The sequence below is a fragment of the Arachis hypogaea genome, chromosome 16, assembly GCF_003086295.3.
Source record: "Arachis hypogaea cultivar Tifrunner chromosome 16, arahy.Tifrunner.gnm2.J5K5, whole genome shotgun sequence".
Taxonomy (NCBI): domain Eukaryota; kingdom Viridiplantae; phylum Streptophyta; class Magnoliopsida; order Fabales; family Fabaceae; genus Arachis; species Arachis hypogaea.
The window spans coordinates 20,382,105-20,398,964 of record NC_092051.1 but is presented as its reverse complement, the minus strand read 5'-3'; the positions used below and the strand labels follow the sequence as shown (position 1 = coordinate 20,398,964).

Genomic DNA, 16,860 nt, shown 5'->3' with positions numbered 1-16,860 from the left:
AGATCACCATGACTGATTCACAATATCTCTATACCCGGGATAAGTAGCCCAAGCAGCAACAAATCAGAAAGGTCGATTCCTTTTAGGTTGAGGACGACATTTACAACGCACCAGAATAGGACAATGATCAGACTGAAGCCTATTTAAAACTTTTGCATAAGCCTCTAAAAAGATAAATAACCAACTACTATTTATACAGACTCGGTCAAGCTTTTTTGCCACGTCAATATAATTTTTCACCCTCCTGTACCAAGAAAACTACCTCCCAATAGTCTTCAAATCAAACAAACCATTATCTCCTAATGAAGTAGCAAACATGTCTGCTCTTTGATGAGAAAATTGGCAGCCCTTAGATTCATGAGAAAATTTGACTTCATTAAAATCACCAAGAACAATCCAAGGTCCTTGAAAAACCATGGATTGTGCAACAAGATAATCTCAAAGGAGAACCCTTTTATTAAATCGAGGACTACCATAAATACCACTACACCTCCAAATTAAATTATCAAATTGAACCTCAACAGTAACACCCTGATCAAAAGTATCAATGAACTTACAACAAACACCCTTCATAGAGGATAGAAACCAAATATCCCCTTATGCCCTTTTGCTTCTACTATACCAACAGAGTGATACCCCAACTTTTCCCAAAATAATTTTAAATGCTGAAAAGGGGAGTGAGTTTCAACCATAATAAAGAAAACATGTCTAAATTTTCTAACAAGTTCCTTACAATGCACCCGGACTAACGAAGCACCCATAATATTCCAAACAATCATATTTAAACTATCCATAAATAATAGGGATATAATAAATAAGAACATAAACTCTAAATAGAATCACCAACCTCAATAGGTGGTTTGTCCTGCGCTACTACCACACTCTGATCCTCAATAATTGCCACCTTCGGACCCCCTAATGCTGCACCTGTCATGCTTCCATCTACTAAGGTTTCCTCCGTTGCTCCACCATTTTTTATCAACTAGCGAGTTCTACAGGGAGGAAGGCCGCGGACGTTTCCGTAGAGAAATTCCAATCACTTTAGATAGATAATTAATTAATTACTAAAAAAATATAATATTAAATTATAATGTTATTTTTTTAAATATATTTAATCTTTTTTATATTTTTTTTAATATATTTTTTATAGTACTCTATTTTAGTATGTTATAATTTTTTACTATTATGATAAAAATGAATATTTATTTATTAAATTAAAAATAACATATAAAAATTGACAACTTTTTAAATACGTTTTTTATAATAAAAATTAATATTTATTTATTAAATTAAAAATAACATATAAAATAATATATTTTAATATTTTTTAAATACTATCAATAATTTTATTTTTATTATTGTTTTAAGTTCTAACTTTTTACTAATTATATTTTTATTATTATTTATAGTTAATTTGTTATTTAATTTATCATTTCTAATAGAAACAATAATACATATTATAAAAAATTAGAATAATAAACAATGCACAAGAATTACAATAATAAATTTTACAATATTAAACAAAAAAATATATTATAATTATTTTAGTATTCTCAGTATTTTTTTATTTAGTATTATTTTGGATAATAAAATTTTATTATTTATGACTCTATTGTTATGTATGATCAAGTTTTTATTTATTTTGTCCTTTTAAATAAGATGAATAATTCATATTATAATAAAATTATAATAAAAATTTAATAAAAAATAAAATTAAAATATGAAAAAATATATTAAAAATAATAAAAAATTAAAATATTAAAATAACTAGAAACAAATCTAAACATTCTTATGGAAAAAACTACTAAAACCAATAATAATCAGCAAAGTAAACGCAGAAGCTACACTTTCTTGCTTCAAGTGAATGCGCTTATAGGATGCAAAATCTCGTGTATACGTTTAGAAAAAAAAAATTACCAAAAACCAGAGAATAACGAAAGAACTTAAATGCACTTTTATTCTCTTCAACGTGTTTGCTAAACACATCTTTAATCGCCAAAAATATATTTAATGCCAATTATTTTAGAACAAAATTAAAATAAAATAAAATTTAAAAATATTTTAAAATCTTTTATCAAATTTTCGGGACAAAAAATATAATCTATTCTTTTTTTAAAGAAATACAATAACTAATATTTCGAACTAAAGTCTGCCGAAATATTATTTCATAATGAATTCAAATAGTCATCACATTTCATATGAACTAACTAATAAGATTGAGAAGAGTAATACTAATTTATATTTATCACTTTTAGTTTTGTTGGTGAAAAACGAAAAAAATTTATATGAAGTGTAAAAATCAGTAAAATCATAAAATAAAATATTAATCATAGTTAAATTTGTAATTTTTATTATATATGAATTTTACTACTTAGTTTAAAAATGATTAAATCTTAAGATATATTTGATTTATGTTTTTATTTTAACAATTTGTGAAAAATAAATATTTTATTATTTTATTGTTGTCTAAATACTAAAAACAAAAGATATTAGAAATAAGAATGCAAACTAAATGCACTTTAATTTTTCACTTTAACAAATTCTTTACTCTCATATTTAAAAGTTAAGACATTGGAACTTATATAATAAAAAAAAAACATAAAAATTAACATAATTTATTATTTTTTATTAACATTTTTAACTATCAATCTAATAATATATTTTTAAATAATATTAATTAATTTTAGATAAAAATAATAAATTGTGTTAATTCTCTAATATTTTTATTAATTTATTATAAATTAAACAAATTAATTAATTTTTAATTTTCACTAATTACTAATCTAGTGGAAATAAAAGGGAGGGGTGGGGAGGGGAAGCAGAAGTGGGGAAGAAACTGGACTTGACGCTCAACACCACCTACTCGCGGCGCACTTCTTGGGTTACTGCCGCCCGCACACTCATTCGTTACATTATTACTCGCCACCTCAGCTCCACTCCTCTTCTTCTTCTTTTGGAAGTTAAAGAAAAAACAAAGAAAGAAGAGTGAGTGTGATAAGTGATAACAATAAACCACTCAGCTCCATTCTTAAACAACACCTTCATCACTCTCACTTCCCCCGATTTCAATTCCCAACTTTACCTCCTCATCGGCGACGCTGCTTTCCAATCTCTTAAACAAAACAAACTACTAATTCAATTCAAAGCCCTATATAATAGTCAAATTGTTTGTTTGCTCGGAATCCCTTGCGTGCGCCAAAGATGCAAGGGTTTACAGCAGCAGCACCACCAGCAGGTGGTGGTGGTGGTGGAGGCGGCGCCGCCGGACCTTCCGATTTGGCTCAGCTTCAGTCTACCATGCAAGCCATCGAGCTAGCTTGCACTTCCATTCAGGTTCCCCTTCTACTTTCACCGTTTTCTGGTCTTGTCACACTGGATTCAATCATTCGCAATGGCATTTAGTTATTTTGTGCTACCTGTTTTACTACTGATTTTCAATCATGCTTGCTGTTTACATACAATGAAAGATCGGCAGAGTGAAAGTTCATAGATCGTTATATTGTGTTTTCTTCCAAGTTGCTATCCTTATCATTACTGGAGAGCAAGTTCCTTTTCTGGTTAGAATAGGAGGTATAAACTGTATGATAAAGAAAAGTTCTATGATCATATAGTGTAAATGTTGTACACCCATATAGTAAGAAATTTTTGCAGTTTCCTAAACTCAGGCACATTGCAAGAATATTGTATCTGAGATCATTTTCATTAATTAGTAGAAAATATTTATTAATAAGGAAAGTATCGACATGGTACCCACTGTCAGATTCATGGAACTTTCTAACCCATGCCTTTGCAAGGGAACAGATTGTAGATTAGTTTAGGAAGGCTAGCATAGCACCTACCTTTTGAGTGTAAACAAAAATTGCATGGAACCTCTTCCTGTTGCTGTTCATTACATCTCTAAAGTTGTAACAGATGTTGGGTATTGGGTTGTGCCACAATCTCACTACTTTTTATTGAATATGATTTTTGCTTTGAGATTTTCTGCTTCGAATCAATGAGGGTGCAGTAAAGTAGTAGGATCTCTGCATGCATTTAATAAAACATGAACTCATGCACATAAATTACTTATGAGGCAGTCATATTATCATTTATGTGTTTGTTTTCAGATGCACATAAATCCAGCCGCTTCTGAGGCAGTCATATTGTCATTAGGCCAATCCTCTCAGCCATACAAGACTTGCAAATTCATTCTTGGTAAGTATAAATGTTGTAAACAGACAAATCCGTGGTTCTTGGGGATACTGTTCGGGTTCTGTCAAACAGCCTTTTTATGTTCATTAAATTATTCATATTATTGTTAGATCGTGCTGATACTGTTCTGGATGTCTTTGCAGAAAATTCCCAGGTGGCAACTGCAAGGTTTCAAGCGGCTGCAGCAATCCGGGAAGCAGCTATCAGAGAATGGGGTTTTCTTAGTGCTGATGATAAGAGAGGCCTGATTAGGTTTGCTTAAACCTTTGAATACCCGTTTCCTTATGAATACTCTATGTACTGATTCAGAAGAAAGAGGTTTCGGTTATCTAGGGCTTTTTTTTCCTTCAAAAAATGACGATAAATATAAGGATGGAACCAATTCAGGATTTAGACAATACCTATTTTATTAACCACACAAGTTTTATCTTGTGTATGTATGCATACCACTTAAGAATCCAAACTGTGTTGTTTCAGTAATATTGATACTGGAACTGTCTTCTTTATTCTAAAGGAGGAAAATATTGCCGTGCCATTTCTTCTCAAAGGTTGCTAATTTATACACTTGCTGATACCAAATGTATTCTTTGACATCAAATGGTATACTTTTTTCTAATTCCTTGCCACATTAGCTGGGAGTGAAATATGTATGTTTCATGACTTATTAGATAATTATAATTTGAAGGATATTTCTCTAGTGATCTTGTCTCTATTAGAATCTGTCAAACCTATTGCTACTTATTCTTGTTTTATATTGTACTATGTGCAGTTTTTGTCTATGCTATACTATGCAACATGCTAGTTCTCCTGATGTGTTTGTCCAAGCAAAGGTTTCTTCAGTGGCTGCTCAGTTGATGAAAAGGGGTTGGTAAGTGACCTGCATATCAGCGTTGTCCCAACTAATGCGCATGCTAGATATCTTTTGCTAAACAAACAATTTACTGATATACCATGTGTTTGATTTGTTCTGATTGAAATTGCATAATACTAAACTTCTCTTTTTTTTTCAATACGTACTATAGCAATTAGCAATTTTATTGGCAGATCTGTATTGGATAAGGTTTAAGGTTAGATTTATGTCTCATGTTGTTGACTTGGCAAATGATTTCTATATATAGGCTTGAGTTCACGACTGCAGAGAAGGAGACACTCTTTTATCAGGTACCAGCTTCATTTTTTTCCCTTTTGTTTAAGCTATCTCTCAGACTATGTTACTCTTTTTACATGTTGACTTCTTCCTCTGCCTCCTTGTACTCATGCTTGAAATGTGTCAGTGGGCTGTTCAAATTCCTCAGAATTGATACAGTGATGACTGACAACTGGAGTAAATTTGAGTGGGTAGGTTGGGTCTTTTTCTTTGGATAGAAAATATTTGTTTGCTGTCTTGGTTTGGGGTTGCAACATTTAATATCCATTATTCATTTGTGATGCTAAGTTTATTCTGCAGGATATCCCGTATTGTAATTTGCCCTACTTATTATAACTTAATGCTCTTCTTGTTTGCTTACTTTTCCATTTTCCTCCTGTTATCTGGTTTTTCTGCTTTTTCTTCTGCATTGCACATATTGTTTGTATATCCATTCAGTTTTTTAATTTGCTTGGAAACTTTTGCCTCTCATGCCTGACAGTTTTATATACTTCAGGTGAACCAAGCTATTTTGGGCATTCATGGTGTTGATGTGCAGTTTGCTGGAATCAAATTCCTTGAATCATTGGTATTTAATATTGGACTTCGTCACATAATTTCGGGAGATTTCTTTTTATTGTTTCAAGTGTTAATCTTACCTGCTTTCTTTGTATCTATATTCTTTTATAGGTATCTGAATTTTCTCCATCCACTTCAAGTGCTATGGGTCTTCCAAGGGAATTCCATGAGCAATGTAGGAGGTCACTTGAGCTAGACTACTTGAAGGTCTTTCTAATATATTTAGTCTCTTTTCTGCAAATCACTTGAAGTTTCTCTAATTCATCTTAGTCATCTTTATTTTCTTTAGCATTAATGTAGTATTTCTTTTGTTTACCTGGCTCATGTTTATTTTAGATATTCTACCGTTGGACACAAGAAGCTGCTTTAAGTGTCACAAACAAGATTGTTGAATCTGACTATGCTGTTCCCGAGGTTAAAGTTTGCACTGCAGCACTGGATTTAATGCTTCAGATTCTTAATTGGGATTTCCGTTGCAATACCAATGATACAAAAGTAAATGTATTCTCTGCTGGAATTAGGCAAGATGGGGATTCTCCTAGAAGGTCTGAATATCACCTAGTGCAGGTTAGAAGTTGGTTTACCTTTAATGAATTAATATGCCTTGGTGGAACAAAAGATAACATGGTGCCAAACTTGGTGGGTTAAACAGTTTAACCGATCGATTGTATTGTGTCATGGCAATCAACCCACCAATTCATTTTATTTTATTTTATTTTATTTTCAACTTCATTATTGACCATGTTTAATATTGTTATCCCTTTATGGGGTGACCTTCAAACTGATCTTTTTAGAATGATGAACCTACCCAACCCTAGTTTTGGCTAACCCAAGGTTTATCAGGGCAGGCTGATCCTCTTGCTATCTCTATTGCTGCCATGCTTAAGAGAAGAAAACTATGATTTAAGTCATAACTAGAAATGTTGTGCAATTAGTCTGCTATTGCTGACTCTATTATTTTTTTTATGCTTATCTGCAGCCTGGTTCAGATTGGCGTGATGTATTAATATCAAGTGGTCATGTTGGATGGCTTTTGAGTTTATATTCAGCATTGAGGAAGAAATTTTCATGTGAAGGCTACTGGCTTGACTGCCCAATTGCTGTTTCTGCCCGAAAGCTAATCGTACAGTTTTGTTCTTTGACAGGAGCCGTATTTGCTTCTGGTATCCCCCTCTATGTTCAAGTTGATAAATATTTTACATATCTTTCTGATGCTTGTTATTTTAAATGATGGACTTACTGAGGTGTGGGGTTGTTGTGCGGATGGTAAGATCATCCTTGATAAGGTGTTAAAGTAAAGTAATTGGCCCTTTCTATAAACTTTCCCTTTTGTTCCACACACACACGGGATTGTCTTTTGGACTGGAAAGTATGGGATGACACTTTAGAGATTGGGCTTGGCTTCAAGCACTAGGCAGGGCTGCTAGATTGCTACTGTTTCAGTTCTTAAAATAATCTTATGCAAATATGTGAATATTAGTTAATTCAAAGTTTCAAACTATTATTCATACTGCCTGATTTTGCTAGATAATTAGTCGTTGTTAAAGGGGGTCTCTGATTAGCAATAGGGACTCAATTCCCTGTATCTTCCTAACTTGTGGAGAACCATGATTAAAGTTTGAGTTTTTTGTATTGTGATCTAGATGATGTGAAAATGCATGAGCACCACCTTCTGCAACTCTTATCTGGGATAATAGAGTGGGTCGATCCTCCTGATGCTGTTTCAAGAGCTATTGAATCGGGGAAAAGTGAAAGGTATGGGGGATCATCTGTATAGTACACCTGTACAAATGCACAAACCCAAATCTCAACCCCTCAAAACTTTTAATTATTTATATTTGACCCTATATTGGTGCTGGCTTCATTCAGTGAGATGCTTGATGGTTGCCGTGCATTATTAGCCATTGCACATGTAGCAACTCCCTATGTGTTCGATGATCTCCTAAAGCCTATGAGGTTATTTTTTATTGCAATTTCTTTTTCTGGTTTTTTCATTGTTAAACTTAATTGTAATTGAGTTGATGTGAACAAACTTTTTCCTTCGATATTTCAGGCCCTTTGGTACTCTTACATTTTTGTCAATGTTGATGTCGGAAGTAATTAAAGTCCTAATGACTAGCAACACTGATGAGGAGACTTGGAGCTGGGAAGCACGTGATGTCTTGTTGGATACTTGGACTGCCCTTCTTACGGTACTAAGTTAAAATAGAAAATCTTTTCTTTTATAATTTCTATTATTATTATTATTTTAATGTTACTCGTTACCTTAATAAGATTCTTTCTGTCCTTGAATAAAGAAGGTTTAGTTCTGATCATCAAACTGAAATATTTGTTGTTCTCCAGCCAATAAATATGATCTCTGCAAATGCTTTGCTTCCATCTGAAGGGATAAAAGCTGCAGCAAATCTCTTTGGTTTCATTGTAGAATGCGAGCTTAGAAGTAACTTTATATACAACTTTGTATATTGCTTTGTCATTTTCTTGTTTTACTTGCTTCTTTTTCATCGTATAGTTATGTTGATGTGATTTTTTCATTTAATTTAGTGGCCTCCGCATCAGCATTTAATGATGAGGGCGATGCAGACTATCTTCACGCTTCTGTATCTGGTATGGAACAAGAATTATGCAAAGACTATCACTGCTGAATTTCAGCGGTAAAACATATGTTATGTTGGAGCTTGATGAGTTTTCCTGTTTTCCTTTTTACATTAATATTGTCTTTGCAGCCATGGATGAAAGGTTAAGCTCCTATTCTCTTATTGCTAGAGCTTCTGTTGACGTTACAATTCCCTTGCTCCATGGAGTGTTTTCTGAGCGGGTTGCACGCCTAAATCAGGTTTATCTATTCTCCTACCTATTTAGACTACAAAAATTCAAATTGGTGGTTGTTCAGATCTCAGATATTGAGATGTTGGCCTTTTGTGATTAAGAATAAATTATCAAAGGAAACCATTGTACAGGAGGTAGACAAATCAAATTTACTTTTAGATTGTATAAAGGGAGAAAATATCACGATGCTAACACTGTAACACCAGCTCATTCCACTCAGACTTTCTCTTATATATATTGTTCCCTCTTTTTCTGCTTGTATTGTACTCACCATCCATAATATTTTCTGCTAAGCTGTGAATTATTTTCATAACTCAAATTATTCACTTCATTGTAGGGACGGGGAATAGTTGACTTGACTGAAACTATGGAAGAACTTTATTCATTATTGTTGATTATTGGGCATGTAATTGCAGATGAAGGGGAAGGGGAAATTCCTCTGGTATGTGGATTTTATTTTCTCCTTATTTTTTAAATTTCACTTGGAACCAGCCTTTAGTACTGCATTTTTTTAATATAAAAAATATCCTAATAAGGAGCAAACGCTCAACGGATTTTTATTTTTATTTTATTTTGGAGAAAAAGGTTCTTCAAAGTTACTTTGTATTTCAAACTTTATTTCATATCATATTAAATGTTGGCAGTAATGTGTGATTCAAGTTTTAATTTAATGTGCCTTGTGATATATTTAGGTTCCGAATGCTATACAAACCCAATTTGTTGTTAATGCCATGGAAGCAGACAAACATCCTGTTATAGTACTTTCCAGGTAAATTTCTTTTCCGCTCATCTGATTTGGGAATTCTCATAAACCTTTTCGTATTCAGTTAATACAAAGTGTTCGGCCATTTTTGCCATTGTTTCTTGGTTAGGCCATTTTAAAATTGTTGTCCTTTTGCATTTGGGGTTTGTTTTTGTGCACATGTACATGTATGTGGCCCTTAACTTGTAATTTTGAGTTGAAGAACTGGTTTGGCTTAAGGTATGAATTCTTCCTTGGATATGGAAGAATTGGAATTTGAAATCCTGATAACATTTGATATGATTTTAACCCAATTGTCCAACCATAAAATATTTATTTTCCTAATCAATGCAGCTCAATCATAAAATTTGCTGAGCAGTGCCAAAATCCAGAAATGAGATCATCAGTTTTTAGTCCCCGACTTATGGAGGTAACAAATGCTATTTATCTTGTCCTATACAGTATACGTTCATTTTCTATGTATTTGTTATTGTCGTCAAATCTGGATATGGTGCTGTGCTGCCTTGGCTTTATTTCAGTCCTAGACTGTATCTTTGGGGGAGATTTTCTATAAGATTTTACAATCACAGATTATTATAATCATGGGCCATTGCATATATTCCCCACCTTCCAACCCCCCCCCCCCCCCCTTTATTTCTCCCTTTCTTTTGTTTTCAAAATGCCAAGACTTACTGTTAAACAACTTGAAAATTTTCAAGGCTAAGCTGAAATTACTCTTTACCTCGATTGGTTGCATATGAATAAGCCACTTATGTGTTCAATGCTTTTAAGTTGTCTGAGGGAGGACAGTTTTAAAACCTCTGTCTAAGATCCTCCAAGTCTTTCTCTAGTTTTCTCACTCTTATTGTCACGTGCTATCTATGTCGTATTTATGTTATCTAAAAATGTGGGCTTATTTGGAGCTTCACTACGAAGTTATTTATTTGAAGTGAGATCATATTGATGCTGAGCCTGATACTGCATTTTGCAGTTTCTGTAATTCTTTTCTTCAACAGACGCGTTTAACTTCCCACTCCCTTTTTATTGTTTATCAATGCCAGTCACTTATATGGTTCCTTGCACGGTGGTCACGTACATATTTGATGTCTTCCGATGGGAATGGGGACAAAATCTTGGATTCAGGTCATCATCCCGAGCATAGTTCAAAAAAGGCTTTGCTTAGTTTCTTTGGAGAGCATAACCAAGGAAAACCCGTCCTTGATATTATTGTTCGAGTATCCTTGGTCACACTTATATCATATCCAGGGGAAAAGGATCTTCAGGTTTGAGTTTAAAACTCACATCATTTTAATATTTTCAAATACTCTTCTAAATAAAGTAATATTGAACAATTCTTCAAATCTTTTTATGCAATTGGGTGACAGATTAGGGCAGGTGGATATACCTGTAGTTTGTTTCCTTTTATTGATAAACAAAGAATATTAAGAAGAAAAGAACGATATAAGATTAGAGGACAAAATCTCCTTACATGAGTAAAGCGAAACAAAAGAAAAAACTATGAATGAAGGATAGTATTTTCAATATCGAACATGTTTGAGGGAAAAAAAAATCCTCAAAATGTTTTGAGTTTTACACCAAATTGAGGCCAAACACCTAACTATATCCCCCAAAACATGCTTTCTGAAAATCTAACATTGGAGGTGTGTGAATTGCACTTGAAGCAAATACTCCAATTATTATCGACTTAATATGCATCTTTGCCTTTTCTTTTTCCCCTTCTGAAATTTAATATTTCAATCATAAGCTCTGCAAGTTTATCTATGTTAAAACTACTGCAATAATAGTAAACTATCTTGCATTATTCTTTTGTATTATTTTTATGCAGGGCATTACCTGCTACCAGTTACTTCATTCACTGGTTCAGCAAAAGCATATATGCATTCATCTTGTTACACTGGTGAGCCAACAATTGCATGTATAATTTTATCTCTGGAAACTGGATTTATCTCTCAGACTCGTTTTCTGTTATGCTCTGTACAAGTGTTTTAAAGATATGAGAGACTAAATTTCCAATTATCTTAGAAGTAATGGTTATGTTCCAATGCTTTCAACGACCTTCAACTTTGACCATAGTCACTAAACTTCTAATTTTATGGCACTCGGTACTTAAAAACAGTAAATATTGTTTAAAAAAAAAAAGAACAAAAGAAGTAAATATTACCTTGGCATGTTTGTCTTGAACTTTTAATATCTTGGGCAGAATTCATGGAATGAACTAGCAACTGCATTTTCCACAGAAAAGACTTTGTTCCTTTTGGACACTGCTCATCAGGTAAGAACTTTATTAAACTTGCACATCCCAGCTGATTTGTTGCCATATGTTGTGGTGTAAATGCCTTCTGTTTTTTCCTTCAGCGGTCACTTGCACAAACACTTGTTCGTTCAGCTTCAGGCATGAGAAATTCGGACACATCAAGCCAGTGAGTATCTGCTGCAGCATTATTTTGTGACTTTACAACTTCCCTGACACTAAATTTATATGAAGGTATGTGAGGAATCTCATGGGTCATATTGCGACATATATAGTGGAGATGTCCAGCAAGAGTAATTTTAAAAGTATTGCCCAACAGCCGGATATCCTCCTATCGGTGAGGACACAAGCATTTATTTAATTCTCATCTTTATGTGAATAGTTTTCCAATATAATCACTGATATCTGTAGGTCAGCTGCATGTTAGAACGTCTGCGTGGAGCTGCTAGTGCTTCTGAACCTCGAACTCAGAAGGCTATTTTTGAGCTAGGGTTTTCTGTAATGAATCCCATTCTTGTTCTTCTTGAAGTATATAAACATGAGGTAGCATTCACTTTTTTTGATACCTTGCCATATTTTGATATTTTTATGCTCTTGACAAGTGTGATTTCTATGACTGTCGGTGATAATTTGTTTATTGTCCTTATAATGTCCGTTTTCTAAGTTACTCATATTCCTTACTATTAATCCATCATATTTTTAGTTTAGCTAATGTGTATGAACTTCCATGTTTCTGACATCTTTCACTGTACTTATATGTAATTATTGCTTAGTCTGCAGTTGTCTATCTGCTACTCAAATTTGTAGTTGATTGGGTTGATGGACAAATTACATACTTGGAGGCGCAAGAAACTGCTTCTGTTGTTAATTTCTGCATGCGTTTGCTTCAGTTATATTCATCTCACAATATTGGCAAGGTATTTTTTGTTTTATTATCAATTATGTACTATATTGGTTCTTTTATGGACAAATACTTTGGGATAGGACGAAAATTTGACTTGTTGATGAACTTGTTACTGGATGAAAATCTTGTATTAGTTAGACTTGTAACTTTCTCTCATACTCAGATCAAGTCTATTTTTGCTCCTTTTGTCAGATATCAATAAGTCTTTCAAGCAGCTTACTTAGTGAGGCAAAAACGGATATGTATAAAGATTTGCGTGCTCTTCTTCAACTTCTTTCAAGTCTTTGCTCTAAAGACATGGTATTTTTTTTATTTTTTTTTTTTGTGTATATTAGCTAGGTTAACCATTGCAAAAGGATATACCTGTCTCTCATACTCCTACCTAGCATTTGGCCTGCTTAACTGAAAATACTTAATGTGCCAGATCGATTTCTCGTCAGATTCAATTGAGATCCAAGGCACTAACATATCTCAGGTATTATTATTATTAAACTATTTCATATAAATTTACTAGTCAAACTCTGATACCTGGGTCTTACAGGTGGTTTACTTTGGTCTTCACATAGTTACACCACTGATTTCTATGGACCTCCTGAAATATCCCAAACTTTGTCATGATGTAAGATATTCATCCATCAAAGTGGAAAAATTGCTGTAGTGATTATTTGATCAAAAGCTGATACTTTAATGATTAATTTGCAGTATTTTTCTCTCCTTTCACATATGTTGGAGGTTTATCCTGAAACTTTTGCACAACTAAATAATGAAGCCTTTGCTCATATACTTGGAACTCTTGACTTTGGCCTCCACCATCAGGTAATATACGTGACACTTCTTTTATAGTACTCAATTACATTTGATGAGACAAAGAAACTACAAAATTTTAGATATATATATATATATATATATATATAAACTGATTTAGTTTTACCATTCACTGTCCTTTATGAATTTCTTGTGTTGAAAACAAGCGATATGTTCTCTACTATATATGTATTTCCAAATCCAAATAATTCTTTTGCATTTCATATAATGGTTGTAATTAGAATTTGTGGCAAATCTGCATGCCTTACTTTCTTGCAGGATGCAGATGTGGTTACCAAGTGTCTCAGAGCTCTGCAAGCTCTTGCTTCTTACCACTACAAGGAGACGAGTAACGGTAACATAGGCTTGGGCACACATGCCACGGGTCTTAAGGATTCAAATGGGAGTTCCCAAGAGGGCCTCTTGAGTCGGTTCCTTCGTTCATTGCTGCAATTGCTCCTTTTCGAGGACTATAGGTGAGAGTTCAAACAAAACATTTCCTTCCTCCAAAGCCTGTTCCCTAACAAAGGATTGTGTCTTGTGTTTATCTCTGCAAGCATAGAATGATTAATGTAATTATGATCTTGTTACTGCATGACTTGAATCTATCCATAGAATGAATATATTTGAATGGAGGTCAGTTGCATTTGAATCTATGGAACCTTCCATTCAGTCTCACATTGTTTGTAGAAATGACGATAGACCATCAAATGAATTTATATATTACATTCTGCCTGACCTTAAAGAACATAATTTCAGTATTTCAGACTTGTGAGCATGGTTTCTCACAAATACCTTGTATTGGTAAAACCATTCCAAAATTGGCTTAGTATTGGTTTGTTATTTCAGTTCTGACCTAACCAGTGTGGCAGCAGATGCTCTCCTTCCACTAATTCTTTGTGAGCAAAGCCTGTATCAGGTATGCTTCTCAAACTTGCATTTCGTATAATATTTGCTGCAAACTTTTCCGGTTAAAAGTGCTCATTTTGGTTAAAATGCGTAAATTAAGATGAGCATGAGCAAGGATGATAAATCAACGCTTGCTGTTTGATATTCTTATAAACACCTCTTAATCGCATGAATTCCTTAAAGAGTTTAATTTTGATGCACTGTCATTGGAAAGTAGTTTTACACGTAAATCTAATAACATAATGCCACATCAGCAAAAATAATTGTTTTTTATATTGACCATGTGAATCATCATCCAAAAGAACAGATAAGATTGCACGACTGTGTAAAACATTATACATTGTCAGTGCATCAAAATTAAACTCATTCCTTAAATGCTATGTTTTTTATTAATAATATTTTATTATTTTCGAGTTATCATTATATGCGGGAACTCCCATTGAAAGTCGGCATGTACTCTCTATTACCGATTACTAAATATTATCACAATGCGCCCCCACCCCTGTTCTCTGTGTGTGTTCATTCTTTACTAGACGCTCCTGAGATGTCTGTCTTGGGTGAATTTTTTGACAGAAATTAGGCAATGATTTGATAGAAAGACAAACAAATCCAACGCTCAGATCAAGGCTAGCAAATGCATTGCACACACTAACATCTGCAAATCAGCTCTCTTCCTCCCTTGATAGGATAAATTCTCAGAGATTTAGGAAAAATCTTAGTAGCTTCCTGATTGAAGTTCGTGGATTTCTAAGGACAATGTGATCAACCGTGTATGACTTCTGTTGTATAATGCTTCAAAGAATGAGTTGACATTCACATTTGAAACAAACCACCGGAGAGAGAAGCTCGTCAGATATAATTTTTGTGGAGTAATTGAAACATCCATCATATCGGCAGTGCCCATTCTGTTTACTCAGATCCGTCTGGTTGTTTCCAAAGGCAAAAGCTGGTTGTTTATGTTGGTCAGAGACTATGAAAGAAAGCATCAAGGCTCTTTAAAGATCTGAGTACCAACTTATTGGCATAATGGCTTGTGATGCCATTTTCTTCTTGGCGAATTGCATTGTTGTGTAGATATGTTACTCAAGTCTAAGATTCGATTGGAGGGGTTTTCTTTATGCAACCTTTCATGTTTGTGAAGAAAAGCACATTCTGTTCTGATCTGTTGAGATGTTAAACCATTTCCGTGTTTCTGCATACTTAAAGCTTTTATACACCTGTAACAACTATACTAATGCCCCCATCTTATTTTTGGTGTTTTTTCATCTCAAGAAGCACAATTTGTATAGCTGTAACTTTTTAACTGCAATTGTGTAATTATTCATGATGAATATTGAATTTTGCGGTTTTTCGTGATAAGTAAACTACAATGCTCCACTATGGTAAGTAATTGTCTGGGGTTAAATAGCTGTTCATCGTGGACAATCCTTACGTTGGGGCCATGCACTGGAAACACCCTACAAACAAGACTTGTTTGAAGTTATTGACAAAGAAAAGGAGAATGACTAGGATTTTTTTTATTATAAAATAAAATCTTTATTTTCAGATAAAAATTATTTTAACCTTAATTGCGAAGATCCAAATTTTTCTTTTGGTGTTAGGAGCAAGTTCGCCGCTCCGCTCAAGGAACCTTGTCATTTTCACAAGGTTTGCCACTCTCCTCGGGAAACTTTAGAGTGTCTGTTCAATAAAATCCCACTAGGCTAGTCAGTCACTAAAATCATTACTAGTAACTCATTCTTCTCCTTTTATTTTCATTTTTTATTTATTCTATACAATATTTAGAATTCTATTATTATTCATTCATTATGGTGGTGAAATAGTATATGATCAAGAGGAATTTATCGTGCTTAGTTCTGCTTAACTAGTATTTACATATATGTCACCTGAAGTCGAAAGTCTAATAGTGTTGAAGAATTTAATATTGCATACCATCGGTCAACAATGCATGAAAAGAGTAAAAAAAATTTAGTACAGATATCTGTCCGAAGTAGATAACACTTTGTTTTACAAAAAGTATATCATAGATTATAATTGAATATTATTATTTTGTTATTTTTTTTATTTAATGATGGTTTTTATTTAAGATTTTATATCGGTTACGTGATGATGAGGACATACGTCATATTACAGCTGAACCCCATGACAGACTCCCACATCGACCAAGGTCATCCAATAGAGGCAATCACCTCATATGTATGCAAGAGTCAGAGGTATTCGGAAACAAAGCGTCCCCGATCATCTGCATGATGTGTCTTCTGGTGTAATGCAGCAGGCGCTCCTCTGTCGGGTATTCCTCCAACTGCTCGCAAATTGCGAAATCAAGTAAGATTGACAGTTTACTTGTTTTGTGATTGTCTATCATGGGGCTCAAAATAACACCTAACAGCTGCTGACAAAAGTCCTCAATAGAGTGTCCATCATAAAACTGCTCCCACCCACCGATGTAGCCGCTGACTGGATCTCCATTAATGTTGAGTCCCAATTGATACGCCACGTCCTGT

General features: G+C 33.7%; 1 protein-coding gene across 6 annotated transcripts; it reads left to right on the top strand.

Moving 5' to 3' along the window:
• The first annotated feature begins 2,806 nt into the window (after positions 1–2,806).
• Positions 2,807–15,720, top strand: LOC112758341 (uncharacterized). 6 transcript variants are annotated; one of them, XR_003179575.3, is made up of 32 exons: positions 2,807–3,333; positions 4,107–4,194; positions 4,335–4,443; positions 4,961–5,059; positions 5,310–5,352; positions 5,835–5,906; positions 6,008–6,103; positions 6,233–6,463; positions 6,876–7,059; positions 7,540–7,651; positions 7,766–7,852; positions 7,950–8,088; positions 8,240–8,336; positions 8,441–8,503; positions 8,623–8,732; positions 9,063–9,167; positions 9,418–9,494; positions 9,822–9,897; positions 10,529–10,750; positions 11,314–11,385; positions 11,689–11,760; positions 11,844–11,908; positions 11,974–12,076; positions 12,156–12,282; positions 12,520–12,656; positions 12,836–12,943; positions 13,068–13,118; positions 13,185–13,262; positions 13,346–13,459; positions 13,727–13,923; positions 14,297–14,366; positions 14,930–15,720. XR_003179575.3 is itself a non-coding variant. In XM_025806988.3 (32 exons), exons 1-32 carry the CDS (start codon positions 3,202–3,204, stop codon positions 15,116–15,118), a joined length of 3,537 nt encoding a protein of 1,178 aa, XP_025662773.1. In that variant the 5' UTR covers positions 2,807–3,201; the 3' UTR covers positions 15,119–15,720. The 6 variants fall into 6 exon arrangements, 2 of the variants coding, with proteins under 2 accessions (XP_025662773.1, XP_072076066.1); XR_003179574.3 differs by having other exon boundaries at positions 12,513–12,656; XR_003179573.3 differs by having other exon boundaries at positions 12,151–12,282.
• Positions 15,721–16,860: the final 1,140 nt, after the last annotated feature.

What these genes read in the sequence shown, in the direction of transcription:
- LOC112758341 (XM_025806988.3), top strand. Translation starts at nt 3,202, where the DNA reads ATGCAAGGGTTTACAGCAGCAGCACCACCAGCAGGTGGTGGTGGTGGT. An exon ending in TCAAATTCCTTGAATCATTG is followed by an intron (nt 5,907 to 6,007) that starts GTATTTAATATT and finishes ATTCTTTTATAG; the next exon opens with GTATCTGAATTTTCTCCATC. An exon ending in ACTTTGGCCTCCACCATCAG is followed by an intron (nt 13,460 to 13,726) that starts GTAATATACGTG and finishes ACTTTCTTGCAG; the next exon opens with GATGCAGATGTGGTTACCAA.